This window comes from Bos indicus, chromosome 3, assembly GCF_029378745.1.
Source record: "Bos indicus isolate NIAB-ARS_2022 breed Sahiwal x Tharparkar chromosome 3, NIAB-ARS_B.indTharparkar_mat_pri_1.0, whole genome shotgun sequence".
In the NCBI taxonomy this organism is placed as follows: Eukaryota; Metazoa; Chordata; class Mammalia; order Artiodactyla; family Bovidae; genus Bos; species Bos indicus.
In genome coordinates, this window is record NC_091762.1 from 6,756,351 (window position 1) to 6,773,578 (window position 17,228).

The 17,228-nt window shown below is 45.8% G+C and overlaps 1 protein-coding gene across 5 annotated transcripts in view; it reads right to left on the minus strand.

The window, feature by feature from the left end:
- Positions 1-17,228, minus strand: part of DDR2 (discoidin domain receptor tyrosine kinase 2) — a 183,378-nt gene that overhangs the window by 90,849 nt on the left and 75,301 nt on the right. Inside the window, exon 1 of one of the 5 annotated variants that reach the window (XM_019986892.2) lies at positions 5,316-5,345. The exons of 3 other annotated variants lie outside the window; for them this stretch is intronic. In XM_019986892.2, the coding sequence (XP_019842451.1) occupies positions 5,316-5,330 (15 nt within the window). In that variant the 5' untranslated portion in view covers positions 5,331-5,345. Of the gene's footprint in view, positions 1-1,266; positions 1,532-5,315; positions 5,346-17,228 lie in introns of those variants that run through there. One more of the 5 variants, XM_019986884.2, reaches the window with a different exon arrangement.

Here is a 17,228-nt window from a genome sequence, read left to right on the forward strand (position 1 = left end):
TGTGGGTTTGAGCCTTTGTTGGGGAACTAAGGTCTCACATGCCACAGAATGCAGCCAAAATTTTTTTTAATGTTGGACCATTTCCTACTTTATGCTATCACTTATATGTAGAATCTAAAAAAAGCCAAACTCAGAGAAACAAAGTGGTAGTTATCATGGGAAGGGGGTGGGTTGGAATGGAGGAGTATTAATCAAAAGGTACAAACTTACAGTTATAAGATGAATAAGTTCTGGGGATCTAATATACAGCATGGTGGTTATAGCTGATAATACTATATTTTATACCAAAGTATAGATATTAAATATTCTTACCACAAAGAAGAAATTATATGCCAGGATGAAGATGTTAGTTAATGCTATGATGATGATCATTTTGCAGCATATAAATGTATCAGATCAGCAGGCTGTACACCTTAAACTTACACAATGTTGTATGTTATTTGAGCCGGGAGTCACACCACATTGCCAGGCACAAGCTCTACTCTGGGGCTCAAACAGGAGCGTGAGTGGAGATTGAGCCCCGAAGATGAGTTCTGAAACGTCCTCTGAGCTGCTGAGTGGGAAAGGGTGTACAAGGAGCTAAGGCCTGTCACGTAGTTCACACACCTGGGGTCTCAGGGTGTGAGGCTCCCTGCACTGGTGGAGCAACAGATTCGAGGGCTCCAAAACACGAGCCGTACTGCAGTGTCTGCTTTCTACGACAGGACTGATAGATGGTAGACAGATAGACAGACAGACAGACAAGAGGTAAACACATGATGAAGAGGTAGATAGGAGGCGATATTTATTTAGATGATACAGATTTAATATAAAAAGAAACAGTTTCATAGATGTTGCTATAATAGTTAACTGCATTTATTTGGAAAAAATAGCACCATAATTTCCCCTTGGTGACAACACAGAAAGTAGGCAAAAAAAGCCACCCTTAGGATTTCCTGCCCTAAAAAAAAAAGATGGAAAATTTGAGTACCTCTATTTCTCCCAAGTCCCTCTGAAGTGACTGTAACTGACAGATAGTAGAGTTCTCATTTTCCCCCCAAATCTGATTATTAGCAAAAATCACCTTTTTCTCTGAAGCAGAGCTAGAGGTATATCGCACTTTAAGAAATGCCTGAACTTGCCAAGGTCATAAATCATGAAAAGTTTATCCGCATTACACAATAAATCTTTGAACAAGCCTTCAGTGCTGAGTACCTTTGAATAACAAGTTTCCACACAGTACATTTAAAATAACATTCAGTATACAAAAATGTTCCATCTACTTACCAAACTCATAAATCGTGGAGAGAGTCTCCACATTACAAAATAATTCTTCACTTTGCAAAAGGATCTGCTGCTAAGTTCCTTTGATAGAAAATCCTTCCAATAATTCAGAATATGATTCAGTATACCTAAATCCAGTTTATGCTCAACTTTCCAGGAATACAGCTTGTGTACCAAGCAGGCAACATCTGGTTTGGCAGATGGTCCTTCTTCCCAGATAATCCATCCTTCCAGGTCTAAAAGCTAGAGATAATCTGAGGTGACTACCACTTTATGGAAAAACAAAGTCTCAGAGTTCCCTGAGGGATCTTTACACTGAGCCTGTGAAAGGAGCCAAATAGGAAGTGCCTGCCCTTCTAGAAAATCAGCTGTGGCCTGCAGCCAGGGCCCCTCCACCTAAACCCGGGTAGACCATCCTGCAGGAAGGGGTGGGGGCCCTGGAAAGGCTGGAGTGGGAAGGGAAATGAGATAAAGGGACTTGGGTCAAACAGGAGCCAATCTGAGGTGCGGTGTGTGCACAGCTGGGCATGGTATGCTTGTCCTCGTGTGTGTATTGAAGAGCCTGGTGGGGAGAAGAGAAGCCACATGCTCTATGACCATAGATTTTCATTCAGGGGCCATTCAGGGCATTAAAGGCTTGTTTTCCTCTCTGCTGAGTCATTTTTCATTTCAGATTCAACAAATAAAAAGCACAATCTTTGGAGTATTTAATACTCAGCAAACAAATATGCAGAAATGAGCTTAGTTTTGGCAGAAGAAGAGCCATACACACACACACACATACACCCCCTCACTGTACCGAACATCCTCCTGTTTTATATTGATTCCCAAGGATTTGTTGATGTCTTCCTCATTCCCAACTTTCCTCTGGGAATCCCAATCTCTTGCCTCTCAAAATGTAGCTGCTTAGTGCTGAGCCAAAGACCTGGGTTGGCCCGGTCTGTAAGTGTTTAAGCACACAGGATGTTCCCCAGATGACCCAAGCTGACCCTTACTGCTGAGAGGAGGAGGACACAGCCAGCTGTGCTCCTGCCTTCATTAGAAGAGTACTTTGCTTTCCTCACCCTTGTCATCTGTAAAATGGAGACAACTAGAGGTCACTGAGTGAGATCCCTGTGTGGAAGACACCCCTCCTGCCAGAGCAGAGGGGACCACAGAACATCCGTGGTGTGACATCATTTGTCTGCCATCCTTTCTAAGGATATAATCGCTATAATGCCTTCATGAGATGAGGAGGAGGGAGGGAAAATATTGATACAAAGTGAAGGCGGGGTGTTTTCTAAACCCAAAAGGCTCTGTTAGAAGCTCATCCCTTGGCCTGCTGAAACCCCCAGCAGAGCCTTTGGCCTCTCTGAGTTCTAGCAGCCTCGGCTCTCCACCAGGCTGTCTCACTCCCACCCTGACTTCCAGGCTCCCACACTTGAGCACCTTCCCCACCCCGCCTCTCTCATTCTCTTGCCCCATTCCACCCTCTACCCAGGCTCCTCAGACCCCTGAGCCAAGTCCTGGGGAGCAGAGGGCTGCCTGGAGGCATTCAACAGAAGGGTTGACTGACGGTCTGTCAGAAGGTTTTGGAGGTTATGAAATAAAGATTGCTAAGTCACTTCAGTCGTGTCCGATTCTGTGTGACCCCACAGACGGCAGTCCACCAGGCTCCTCCGTCCCTGGGATTCTCCAGGCAAGAACACTGGAGTGGGTTGCCATTTCCTTCTCCAACACATGAAAGTGAAAAATGAAAATGAAATCGCTCAGTTGTGTCCGACTCTTCACGACCCCGTGGACTGCAGCCTACCAGGCTCCTCCGCCCATGGGATTTTCCAGGCAAGAGTAATGGAGTGGGGTGCCATCACCTTCTCCGATGAAATAAAGATAGTAGTCCTCAAAATTATGGACTCAGAGCCACAAGAGCTTGAAGGTACTTGAAAACTCAACTGTATTAATCCTCTGTGGTTAAAGGTAAGGAAGGTCAGTCAGCCCCCAAAGCAGAGAGGCCTCCGTGGGGGCAACAGCTGGTCAGAGGCAGGGCCAGGCCTCTGGTCACCCAGGCTAGCATGGGTTCTCTGATGACACTGCCTCCCTTGGCCCAGCCTTCTGCTTTTCTTTCCTCAAACTCAGCACACGCACCTGCTTTAGCCCCATCTGTCTTGGTAACTGATCTCTTTAAACCAGAGTGAAGTTATTTGGAAAATCTCTGTGATGGTTTTCAAATGTGTATACAAATGCATGACCTGGAGCCATGTGTTCATGGAAAGCTGGCATCTCGTTTCCTTCCTCCTGAATACAAGCTCAACAGGGTGCCTCGCCTCTAACAAAATTAAAACAGGAAGAGTGATGGCTGTGAACCTCCAGAGCTGGGTCCCAGAAGGTAACCCGCACCCACCGGGCTCTCTCACAGACTTGCCCTGCGAACGCACTGCCAGGCAATATGGGAGCCCTGGCCATGTGGAAAAGCCAGACACAGGTCTTTTGGCAGATGCCATTGCCAAGGTCCCTGCAGGCAGCAGCAGAAACTCACACACTTGTGAGTGAGGAAGGCACCCAGGTGACTCCAGCCTCAGCCATCAACTGTTACAATCCCAGGAGAGACCGTGGGCAAGACAGCTGAGCTGAGCCCAGTCCCCAGAAACAGAAGCGATAACAAGAATGACATGATTGCTGTCTGTTAAGTCACTAAGTTGTGAGGTGATTCATCACATGGCAAAAAATTACTGGAACAACCTCCTTGGGTAAAGAAGGCACAGCTTCCTGCAGACCCAAGGATTGGGTTTTGAATGCTGCCTGGTTTTTATTCGTCAGCAATCTGTCCATTGCCTCAAAGTCTAGGGGTAAGATGGAAACAATAGTGAGCAAGAGACACGGCTCTCTCATTAAACCCAGAGGTGGGCTGAAAGACTAACCATCCACATGTAAAGTGCCTTTCCCTTGAGGGCTTGGTAGTGAATCTGGAAGCAGCATCTTACTCACTATATCACCCCTTCCTATTGCCCCTGGGTCCCTGCACCCCATGCTTGACCACCTCTCTCTCCAACAACTCCTTCCCAGACACCAGGCCCAAAGCCAGACTTTCCAGGTTTGAATCCTGCACCAGTTATGTGACCACACACCTGCACCTGGACTCTGTAGGAGTGTCGCGAGGATGGAATGAGTTATTACATAGCAAGTACTTAGAACAATGTCCGGCTCATACATTTTCACAGATATTTAAATTTCTACTTCATTTTTACTATGTACATCTCCTTGTCTCAATAAATTTGCAAGTTACAGGCAAAAACATGCCTCCCCAGTCACCACCCTCTACGTGCACCGGTTCACACCTGCACGGTGGGTGCTCAGGAACACTTGCAGTTGATGGGCAGGTCATTTCAATAGTAACAAAACAGGCAACACCAGCAATACAAACTCCTTGCCTTTGACAAGCACACTAAACCTCGTCGGGAACATCCTAGGAGTGATGCTGTCTCTGGAGAAAGTGACTTGACCCTGTGCGTACAGTCATTCACAAGTCATGAAAGACTCAGCACTTAACTATGAACCAGCGCAGCACAAACCAGCCTGGGGCTGAGGAGAGCAGGGCTAGGCCGTGTCTGGAGGGACAGTGATGTGATCATACTGCTAGAGCAAGTGCTGTTCTGTCCCCATGTGAGAGTGCACACGTCCCAACAACATTTCAATCCAGCCACCCAAAGCCACGAGGGCCAAGACCTGGTTCCAGCCGTGCCATGTCCACGAGGGCTGCCTTATTCTTGGGGTCCATGGAAGTGCTGGCCTCTTAAGAACACATGTCTCCATCAGGCTGCTTATTAATTTGCACAGGCCCAATCAATGTGAAGTAAATTTGATCTCATCCATCCATAAGAAACCCTCCTGAGCCTCAGAAGAGATTAGGTGTGATGCCAGGGAACCCTGCTTCAGGTCCCTGCAGGAGGCCCACCAGCCAGCATCTCCCCTTTCAACAAAGGGACCTAGGTGTCTTTCCCTTAACATATTCAGGGACTCCTGAATATAAGGGTTAACACCAGTGCTTTTGCCACAGAAGAATGGAGATCCCTCACCTTCTCTGAGACCATCAGCTGAACGAGGAAGCAAGGATTTCACCTCTTAGGGCTTTGCAACTGTATTCTGTAGTGAAAACTTCAGCCATGATACAGGTCAGGCACTTCAGCCAGATACTAATTGATCTCTGGGTTGAAGGACACTTTTCTATAGATCTGGAAAGTATGAAATATGGATAAAAGTAGAAAATGGTGTCACAATTATAGTTAACTGAGATGATGCATGTAAAGGACTTATAGCACCAGTGCCTGGGAGATAGTAAGTACCTGTTAGTGTTTAGTTGTTAGTTGTAGTACTATGAGGCTCCAATACCTTGACTACCTGATACAAACGGCTGACTCATTGGAAAGGACCCTGATGCTGGGAAAGATTGATGGCCAAAGGAGAAGAGCACAGCAGTAGATGAGACGGTTAGAAAGCATCACCAATTCAATGGACATGAAATTGGGCGAACTCCGGGAGACGGTAAGGGACAGGGAGGCCTGGCGTGCTACAGTCCATGGGGTCACAGAGTCACACACGACTTAGCGACTGAATAACAACAACAAGTGTTGCTATGAATAGAATGGTGCACAGGAACAAAAACAGCTCAGCAGTTGAGGTGACACATGTATACGGAAAATCTGTTGTGAGCCCCGTACAGGTTGAGTCATCTGGAGGCAATACAACAAAAAAGCATCAGGAGAGTTACGTGGCTGGCACGTGCAAACATTTGGAAAAACGAAGATAGCAGGCAGGCAAGTTCCTGGCAGGTCATAGCTACAGGGATGGTGCGATAGAGGAGGAGACACACAAGTGGGCCTGGATGAATAATGGACTTTAGGAAAGACCTAGAAGGAAAAAGAAAAAGCAAAGAATTCTGAAAAATTGCAAAGTTTGACGGGGCTGGCCAATGAAAGAGGTAAAGGCTTACTAAGACCTTCAAGGCTGAGAAAAAGAAAGAGAGGAATTCAGCGCTGACCAGCTTATTTGCCATCACTACCCAGCTCAGATACCTCATAGCCCCTTTTGGGGACCTGAAGCTCTTCCTACGCTTAAGAGTCTTAAGAAAAACAAGCAAGGCAAGGACATGCAGCAGTAGTGATAAACTTAATCTTCTCACTTTGCTCTGAGTTTAGGGGTGGCAGAGCAAAGCAGAAGATGCGGTATTATGCAGTTCTTGTCATGGGGACATATAGACACTAAATGTAAAGGGGGCCCCACCACCTTAGACAAATATAGCCCAAGAGTCCCTGCCCAAACCCCAGAGCCAAAAGTTTCATTCAGCAGTTGGGTCGGGACCAAATGTCTGGGACTCCTTTCCTGGTTTCCTACCCTTCTCTTCAAGCAAGTCACTGCCTCCTCACCTGCAGCTCCTGCAATCCTTGCCAAAATAATAATGTCACTGATCACGAGAAGTCTGGCCTCTAACCCTTTGCATTTCACGCTTCCTTCATATTGCTAGCTGGCATTCCATTCTATGTTACTTTCACTGGAAGCCTCTGAACCAGAAAATATAAGTTTATTTAAGACTATGAAACATCTGCAGACTTCATCTGACTTCAGGAAGTTTCCCTGTGCGTCACCAATGCCTGGCACTTACTCCTGATGTGTGAAGAGCCTCCTCTCTCCCACCTGCCAGGCCTAATCCTCCCCACTTCCTAGCTCAGCTCCTAACCCCTACATTGCCAAGGACAAGTGAGAGACCAAAAGCGTGCCTGATCCTGGTCTCAAAGCCTGAGATCTTGGTCTCAAAGACTGAGAATGGGGATTCTCTGTCTCAGAAAGTTCTAATCAACTCCACCTATCCTGCAGAAAGACTCACACCTTCCAGTTCCTTTGAATGAGACCTCATGGCTTTTGAGCTGTCCCTTTTCACCAAGTAGATCCATGCTTTTGTTCAAACTCATGCTCTGAACACCTATCTGACTTGCCCCATCCCACCTTTGGCCTCAGATGATGGCCTTGGAGATATATATAGATATGAATAGAACATTTGTTAGTAGCAATATTTCTCTGGACGCCCCTCCCTGCTAGGCTGTGTGAGCGCCTGCAGGCAGGGACCTTGTCATACCCTCTTTGAATTTTCAAAGCATAGTCTGGAGACAATCAGCGAACGTGTTAGGCAGATGAACAGATGTCCAGAGGGGTCCTTAGGATCCAGGAGAGGCTGTTGGCCTGTCCATCTCCCTGCTGACAGCTGAGAAGATGGAGTGCGCTGGCTTCTTCAATTAGTCTCTCCCCTCCATTTTGGCAGTGCTTCCAGGTCAAAATGGAGTCTCCTCGCTCAACTCCTTTGCATCTATGCCCCGTAACATAGCAGATACCATCCACTGACTGATACAGTCCCTAACTGTGCTTGTGTGTATGTGGGACAATCTTGTCTCCTCAGTAAAACTGTGAGTTCCAAAGGGCAGGGATATTTCTTATCTCAGCACTTATGAGAGCCACAGTAGAGATTTCTGGAGCACGTATTACACAGTAGGCAATACGCTCGGTGTTACATGAATTTTCTCAGCCCTCATAACAACTCTCTGAAGTTTTTATTATTATTGTCCTCATTTTGCAGACGAGAAGACAGAAACACAGAGAACAGATAATTTGTCCAAGATCACACAAGTGGCAAGTGCAACAGCATTCAGTAAATGGCTACCCACCGGAAGGCCGATGAGGTCTGGGGGCTGCACTCTGCCATGCTCTCCCCACCCAGTCCACTCAAACTGCACATTGTCACCGGGCACAAAGTTAGGTTCAGCTCGCCTACACTTGCAAGATTGCTATCACACTGCCAGCAAGTGAATCTGCCCTCAGGGGGCGGTCCCCCTGGCCTCCACCTTTTCTTTAAATTGAAGTATAGTCAATTTACAATGTTGTGTCAGTTTCTGGTATACATCAAAGTGATTCAGTTATATTCACAGTGATTTACACACACACACACACACACACACACACACATATGGATATATGGTTTTTCATGTTCTTTCCCATTCTGGTTTATCATAAGATATTGAAAGCAGTTCCCTGTGCTATACAATAGGACCTTGCTATTTATTTTATATACAGTAGTGTATACCTGTTAATCCCAAACTCCTAATTTATCCCTCCCCAGCCCCTTTCCCATTTGGTAACCATAAGTTCGCTTTCTGTATCTGTGAGTCTGCTTCTGTTTTGCAAACAAGTTTATTTGTATCATATGTTAGATTACACATACAAGAGACATCATGGTATTTGTCTTTCACTTTCTGACTTACTTCACTTAGTATGATCCTCTTTGGGTTCATCCATGCTGCTGCAAATGGCAGTATTTCATTCTTTTTTATGGCTGCATGACACTCCATTGTGTAAATATCCCACATTTTCATTATCCACTCATCTGAGGATAAACATTTAAGGTGGCTCCTATGTCTTTGGGGCTTCCCTGGTAGCTCAGATATTGTAAACAATGCTGCTATGAACATTGGGGTGCCTTTATCTCTTTTCATGAGAATCTTCTCCAGACACATGCCTAGGAGTGAGACTACAAGATCATATGCCCCTGCCTGCACCTCGTGCTCTTTGATTCCCACTGGCTGACCTGGAGCCCCTCAGGTACCTGACCTCAGAGCTGCACTTGGCATCACAGCACTGAGACAGCTCTGTGTTCCCATCTGCCCCTTCTCCTCACAAACACAGGCAGTTCAATGTAGTAGAAAGGTCTGGGCAGGGACAGGCGATTCTGTGGTTCTTGAAACTTAGACAGTTGGAAGGGCCCCTTCGCTTAAGAAACAGAATACAAAATTACAGATACAAAATGAAGTTCGCAGCCTCAAAAGGACCTTGAATTAATGAGGAGGGCAGAAGCAGAAGCTGTACCTACTATCGCAAATCCATCTAAGGGCCTGCATTCTAGTCCCAACCCTTCCACTACCATGCTACAGCCTGAGCAATCCCTTTCCTTGAGCAAGCTCAGCTCCCTCCTGGTTCAAGTGAGCGGGCTGGGAGGAGAAAGAGTGGGGGAGCTCTGCAGCCTGTCTCAGCCCTGTAACTCTGAACTCTATCAGCCATGGTCCAAACACTTTCCCAGGCTCCCTGCAACATCACAGAACTGCCCCTGATCCGGGAGGGATGCTACTCCTCCCTCCAGCCCAAAGCATATACTGTATTACAGTAATGAGAGCTTAGCTTGCTTTAAATATCACAAAACAAAAACAACAGCAGCCCTGGTTCATCATCATTCCCTGCCCAGACCACAGAGGAGAACGCCGCCAGACCCACACCAGGGCAGAGATGGAGAGCAGAGCCCACACAGCCCCTTTCAGGAATCCATTGGCCCGTGTCTAGAGCGAAAATCACTCGTGGCAGAGGTTGTGAAGAGCCAGTCAGAGGCAGATCCCACAAGGTCGCTCTGGGACACAGAGGCCCTTAGATGGAGTGAGGCTGGAGGTCAGGGTCCTGGATCCACCACGGCCGAGCTGGTGCCAAGCCTGAGGCTTCAGGAACCGCGGTCTCTCACCTCTGGGAGAGCCAGAGAAGTCCAGCCAAAGGTCTCTGCAGAAGGAGGCTCATCTCCCTCCGGGTCCTGGGAGGCATCCGCTGAGCAGAAGAGCAAGCATTCATCAGAAAGGAAGGAACCGTGGGGACGTGGAAGGGACTTTCTCCCTCAGGGCTCCCCAAAACCAAAGGACAAATCCTCAGGGGAACCTAGCAGACCCTACAAGTTTCATTCTTAAAGCAAGAAATAACTAAACTGTTAAGCTCAGCATGAAGAGACCCTGGTTAACTCATGTTCTATAAAACGGTCTATGACAGATCAGAGGTGCCGTCAGTCATTTGATGTTGACGTGTGTCAAACTGCAGAGTAGGACATGCCCACAGCAACCCTCCACAGACAGGGACGAGACACACACGCACGCTCTGCACATCTGGCTCCCCTGCCCCTCGCGGCTCTCAGGCCATGTGACGCCACTGCTCTAAGGCTGGCCCTGGTGACCAGGGAACATGGCATTTAGAACACATGGGGGTTGCGGCCAGGGAAGAGCCCTTTCTACACCGTGCCAACCCCAGACCCCTAACCTCTAATGCATAATGTTCCCACCAGAGACAGGAGTGACGAGGGGAGTGGCCAGTGATCTGTGTTTGACAGCAAACACACGTGGGCACCTCTTTCCTAAGCCTTGGGCTCTTTTCAGGCTGAGGATGTTGAGTTATTGAGAAATAACTATGCCAGTCAGACATTTTAAAAGGGAAGTGGAAAGTCTGAAGTCAAATGAAGGACTGAGCTCCTTTCACCGGGACCCTGCTCACCAGTGACGACAGGAATGTGCATTGAGATCCAATGGCGGGTGATGTCACCAATCCATGGGGATCCCAGCCTGTTCACAGGGAACAGAACTAGGCTTGAGGGAAACAGAGACTCTGAAGAAGGCTGGTATTGGGTGCAGCAGAAGAAACTACTGTAAAATTCATTACACAGGGAAACCAGGACCCGGAACACCCGGTTCCTAGCACACAGCCTGGCCTACTCTTGAATTTACTCTCCAGTGCAAAGATAGCACTGATCCTTGATCTCTGCTGAATCCCCAACATCTAACAGGCTGCCTGACATGGAGCAAGTGCTCGGGAAATCTATTGAATTAATGTATAGCAGTCTGCCTGCAATGCAGAAGACCTGGGCTCAATCCCTGGGTTGGGAAGATCCCCTGGAGAAGGAAATGGCAACTCCAGTATTATCCCTGGAGAATCCCATGGACAGAGGAGCCTGGTGGGCTACGGTCCATGGGGTCACAAAGAGTCAGACAGGATGGAGCGACTCAGCACAGGCACACACAAGGTGCCCAATAAAGAAGGCTGAGTGCCGAAGAAGACTCTTAAGAGTCCCTTGGACAGCAGGAGATCGAACCAGTCAATCCTAAAGGAAATCAACCCTGAATATTCACTGGAAGGACTAATGCTGAAGCTGAAGCTCCAATACTTTGGCCACCTGATGTGAAGAGCCGACTCATTGGAAAAGACCTTGATGCTGGGAATGATTGAGGGCAGGAAGAGAAAGAGGTGACAGAGGATAAGGTGGTTGGATGGCATCACCAGCTCAGTGGACATGAGTTTGAGCAAACTCCAGGGGATAGTGAAGGACAGAGAAGCCTGGCATGCTGTAGTTCATGGGGTCACAAATAGTGGGACATGACTTAGCAACTGAACAACAACCAATGTGCCTAATAAACTCTTGTTCCCTTTTTTACATTCTTAATCTCCACCACCTCAGGAATTTAAGCTGACTGTGGGTTTGTGAACTGTTCGCCACTTGTGGCTGGAACTCAATGAACAATACTGTTTTGGAGCACACCTGTGTCTCACTTATACTTACCACCCTTCCAACATAACAGCAAGCCTTCCATTGCCTTCCCGTCTCTGAGCTCCTCATTGATTACATTTTCCTTTGGATTGGAAGTTAATTTTTTTAATATGATGCAGCCTTGTCTCTCTTTTTATCCCATTTCTACAGTCCCAAGTATATTCATCCCATTACAAACTCACTGAGATTGGACTGAGTTCTACATCCTTTGTAGACACCATGGCACCCAGCAAGATGCTTTATCTATCTCTGAACAAACCTCACAGCCTCTTTCTCCCAAGATCTGACCTCCATGGTTATACTGAATTCCTCATTACTCAATATGGTCTTTTCTCTTTAAACATCTTTCCAACTTTCAAAAAGAAACAAAAAACTTGAAATATTCATTAACCAGCTTTTATTGAGAACTATACCAGGTACAGTGTGCTAAGTGGTAAAAGAGAAAAAATGAACACACACATTAGAGATCAGAAATGCCACAGTTTAAGCCTCCTTCTCTACTAAGGCCAAAAGAGTTACCTAGCTAAGTGATCTAGTGGAAACAGTGTCTGACCAGCTGCTTAATTAATGGTGTAACCTTGGATGAACTAAATATTCCCCCTGATATCCTATTAATCTGAAAAATAAAGGAGAGGAACACCAAGGACATGCCCGCTCTCATTTTTCGTTCCTTCTTGACAATAAGCAGTACCAAAGTTTATGTAATTACATTCTATGGTAAAGAGTAAAAGTTCTGTAGAATTGAGAGAAGAATGAGAGCTATAAGGTTGAAATCATTGGCAGGTAAAATTTAAACTGCCATTGGCAGTAACTATCCTTAAGCCCACATGGACAAACTGCATACTCAAGACTTTACCAGTGATACACACGCAATGAATTATCTATACTCAGAGTCACATACATGATCTAGTTGGGTTGACAGCATCCAGGCAAAATGAGAGTGATGGACAGGGAAGCCTGGCACGCTATAGTCCGTGGGGTCGCAAAGAGTCAGACATGACTGAGCGACTGAACTGAACTGATAAGACTTTATGTTATGTTGCTCTTGGTCATTTTGCACTCATTGGTTCTAAGGGCTGCAACTATAATTTGATTTCACAGCAGGAGGAAAAAGAAAAAGATCGAAAGAGTGTCTCTTTTTTTTTTTTTTTTCCCCAGATCATGGAAGAATTTAAATTTTTTCAAAGGAGAATGGAAGAAATAATCCAAGATGGAAGACAGAGTGACAGTAATTATAAAGGAGTAAAGATAAGAAAAATGGCTCAGTACTTGATGCACAAGGATGCTGGGAAGAAAAGTAAGATAAAGGAGTAAGAAAAGAACTCAAAATTGTACAACTGGAACTTATAAGAAGAAGGAGACTTTCCTCAGAGAAGGCATATCAGACTTTGTGGAATTCCAAGGAAGAAGAACCTCCAGGATCCACAGGTTCAAAAAGTTTAATATTCAACAAGTGGGAAGGGAGGAGAGGATACTTCTCTACAAAGCAACCAAGAGCATTCATTGAAGGAGACTTTGGAATATTTCAACTGGAAAAAAGAAGAATCTACTGGGAGTTGATGGTCTTTATAGACATGATACACTGTCCTGAAGTAGAAGGATCCAGATCATGCAACAGACCTGTAAACTCATAGCTAAGGAAGTTTCAAAGAGGAAGATATTGACCAAAACTAAAGGGGAGCATCCTAAAAATTAGAATCACCCAAAATTGATATGTGTTTCTTTGTGAGGCTATGAGCTCCTCATTACTGGAAGTGCTTATTCAAGTGCTGCTGCTGCTGCTAAGTCCCTTCAATCATGTCCAACTCTGTGCGACCCCACAGACGGCAGCCCACCAGGCTCCTCCATTCACAGGATTCTCCAGGCAAGAATACTGGAGTGGGTTGCCATTTCCTTCTCCAGCTTATTCAAGTAGAAGCTGAATAATCATTTTATTTAGGAGACTGTAGGAAAGAGTCCTTTTCTATGATTAGGCTAATAAAACTTCTAAAGTTCCCTTCCAACTTTAAGAGTCTATATGTCTGTGCACCAGAGTACAGAAACAAGATAACCTAACACAAGGACTTCCCTGGCGGTCCAATAGCTAAGACTCCCAGTGCAGGGGGCCCAGGTTCAACTCCCTGTCAGGGAGCTAGATCCCACGGCCTCAACTAACAGTCCACATGCTGCAGCTGAAAACTCCCTTGTGCGGTAACTAGAGATTCCCTGTGTCCCCACAAAGATCGGAGGTCCTGCATGCTACAACTAAGACTCAGAGCAGCCAGATAAATAAGTAAATATTAAAGCAAAAAGATAAGCTGACACAAGCCTGATATAGAGGACAGAGAGAATTGAAAGAATGACTTATTTTTGCTGATACAGATGAGAAGACTCATGTTACGATAACTTCTGGCCCAAGAATCATATGGCCTGTAGTCGTAGTCGTACAGACTCCCTCACATGTTCACATCGCATGCATGCACACTTCAGAGCTGATCATTGTCCCCTTTCCTTCTATGCACATGCCATACGGCCCAGATTCTGCAGCAAAAGTGGCATCATCAGGACTCGACTCTACTACAGTCAAATTGTTTACAGCAACTTTGAGCTTCAGTCAGAAGTGGGCAAAATTCACCACTCTTCCAAGAACATACAGTCAACCTATTTAATGCCACTTGACAGTTGTAAAGAATAATTAGATTTATTGTAGTTGGTCATAAAATCCTAGCCATTTAGCATTTTAATCTATAAATATACATTGGTAAATTACCAGTTTCTCAGTTCCTGCTCTCATGTCCTGATCTCCCCAAATCTTGAATTATTTATCTGAATTATTCTATCATTGAAATAGAAGCCAATACTGCTCATATCCATAGTGTTAGGAAACTAAAATTGGGTTTTCACCTCCATAAAACTGATAGCATTTGCAGAAATAATGAGTAATGCTTAGAGAAAGGAAATAAAAATAAACTTAAGAGAAGTTGAACACATTGAATATACTCCACATTTGGCTTTTGTTTTCTCATGCTCTGAATGAATCAGATAGGAAATAGAGAAAGACATCCTGTGTCCAGCCACCAGCCTGACAGTTTGTAGCAACCAGATCACACAACCACATTCAGCTTACAACTGTTCTCCAACAACACTCCATACTCTTGAAGGCCAACATCCATAAAAGTAAACAATCCCAAGTTAGAGCAACTATAACAGTCAGGTTTTCACAGAAATTGAATTTGCAATGCAGGACAGAGCAAACACTATTTTTTAAACAACTAACATTAGGGAAGTACCAAAATTAATGCAGAATCAAAATGATGGGATGTAATGAATGCAAGCAGAACCAATATAGATCTTATTAAAGCAATCATTAAATCGCTATGGCCTAGGAAGGCCAGCATTTAGAATTATTAGATGTTTCAATTCAGTTCAGCAAACAGCTTTTGAGATGCCACTGAGAAACCTCCTTGCCCTCTGCTCATGTCCCAGGCTTCACAAGGCACTGATATAAGTTAGCAGTCTTTGCTGGTCCTCTCCTGCATTCCCTGCCAGGGGAGCATCCTGTTGCAGATAATTCTGGTTAAAAAAGTATATGGAGAGCGCCAGAAAGTACCCTCACAACACCCACCCCCAAAACCCCAAAGGATTATAGGTTAAAAGCTCCTTACCCTGTGAATCAGAGCAATGTAAGGCTTGAGAAAACCAACTAATCTCTCTTCTTTTTCCTCTGAAAGCCCAAGACAGGCCTTTAGGAAGAAAGCACATTCTTAAGAGGCCATGACTTGTGGGAGAAGCCTCCAAAGCTAACAATGCGAACAATAAGGGAGGAACTCACTGAACAACCTCCTGAGACTCCCTTGAAGTTCAGGAGGAGAGATGAGCATTGCAAGGTGCCTGTGAGCCTCCCGGTGGTCAGCTTCTGCTGGTGGGCACGTTCCTTCCCGTGACCCTCTCCAGCCCTGAAGATGCATAATCTGTGCCCACACAGCAAGAGGCAGGGGAGAGTCCAGAGGAGGAAAACCTGACCCCTACCATAGGGCTGGACCTCAGCCCAGCTTGAGATAGGTACTAGTCTTCTTTCTCCCCTGAAGAATAATCACCATGGCACATCCAGAATGAAAATAAAGGAGATGGAAGGGTAAGTTAAAACATCCTCAGGGACTTCTCTGGTAGTCCAGTGGCTGAGATTCCGTGCTCCCAATGCAGCGGGCCCGGGTTCGATGGTTGGTTAGGAAAGTAGATCCCACACGGTGCAATGAAGAGTTCATAAGCCACAACTAAAGACCTTGCATGCCCCAACAAGGCTGAAGATCCCACACGGCACAACTAAGACCCAGAGCAGTCAAATAAGTGAACATTCTTCAAAACAATAAAAAAATAAAAAATAAAATATCCTCATACCAGGTAAGCCTAAAGGGGCAGCAGGATTAGATACCTTGAATGAGTCACAGACAATACCTCCCCTGATTTCTTAAATTTTTAAATTCTAATATAGTTAATTTACAATATTGTGTTAGTTTCAAATGTACAACAAAGTGGTTCAGTAGCATATATATTTTTGCAGTTTAATTTCCCTTATAGGTTATACAGTCAGTTCAGTTCAGTCGCTCAGTTGTGTCTGACTCCTTGTGACCCCATGAATCGCAGCACGCCAGGCCTCCCTGTCCATCACCAACTCCCGGAATTCACTCAGACTTACGTCCAACAAGTCAGTGATGCCATCCAGCCATCTCATCCTCTGTCGTCCCCTTCTCCTCCTGCCCCCAATCCCTCCCAGCATCAGAGTCTTTTCCAATGAGTCAACTCTTCGCATGAGGTGGCCAAAGTACTGGAGTTTCAGCTTTAGCATCATTCCTTCCAAAGAAATCCCAGGGCTGATCTCCTTCAGAATGGACTGGTTGGATCTCCTTGCAGTCCAAGGGACTCTCAAGAGTCTTCTCCAACACCACAGTTCAAAAGCGTCAATTCTTCGGCGTTCAGCCTTCTTCACAGTCCAACTCTCACATCCATACATGACCACAGGAAAAACCGCAGCCTTGACTAGACGGACCTTAGAAGATGTTAAATATAGTTCCCTATGCACCTGGCAGCTTCTTAGACCTGAACCCCCGGATGGCTCTGCCTGGACACAGCACCCCACAGAGCTCTGCCATTCATCTGATCTCACCCTCTTCTCAGTTTTCCTCTCAGTCAGCCACCCCAGGGTTTGCTTTCCTTTAACAAGATCTTCTAAGAAGACAGTTCTAAGGCACATAGATGAGAAGACAAATGACAAACATCAGTCGCCAATAAATTCCTATATTCTGTTCTCAGTCTCAGGGAGGATTTATTTAATTGGCACTTGCTAACTTTCTGATCAATAAGTCTAGATTCTCAGAGTTAGGCATGGATAACCTTAGACTGTCTAATGGGCTTCCCCAGTGGCTTTAGCAGTAAAGAATTCGCCTACAGTGCAGGAGACTCAGGAGACATGGGCTCAGTCCCTGGGTCGGGAAGATCTCCAGGAGGAGGAAATGGCAACCCACTCCAGTATTCTTGCTGAGACAATCCCTTAGACAGAGGAGCCTGGTGGGCTGCAGGCCACAGGGTCACGACAAGTCAGACACGACTGAGCGACCAAGCACTC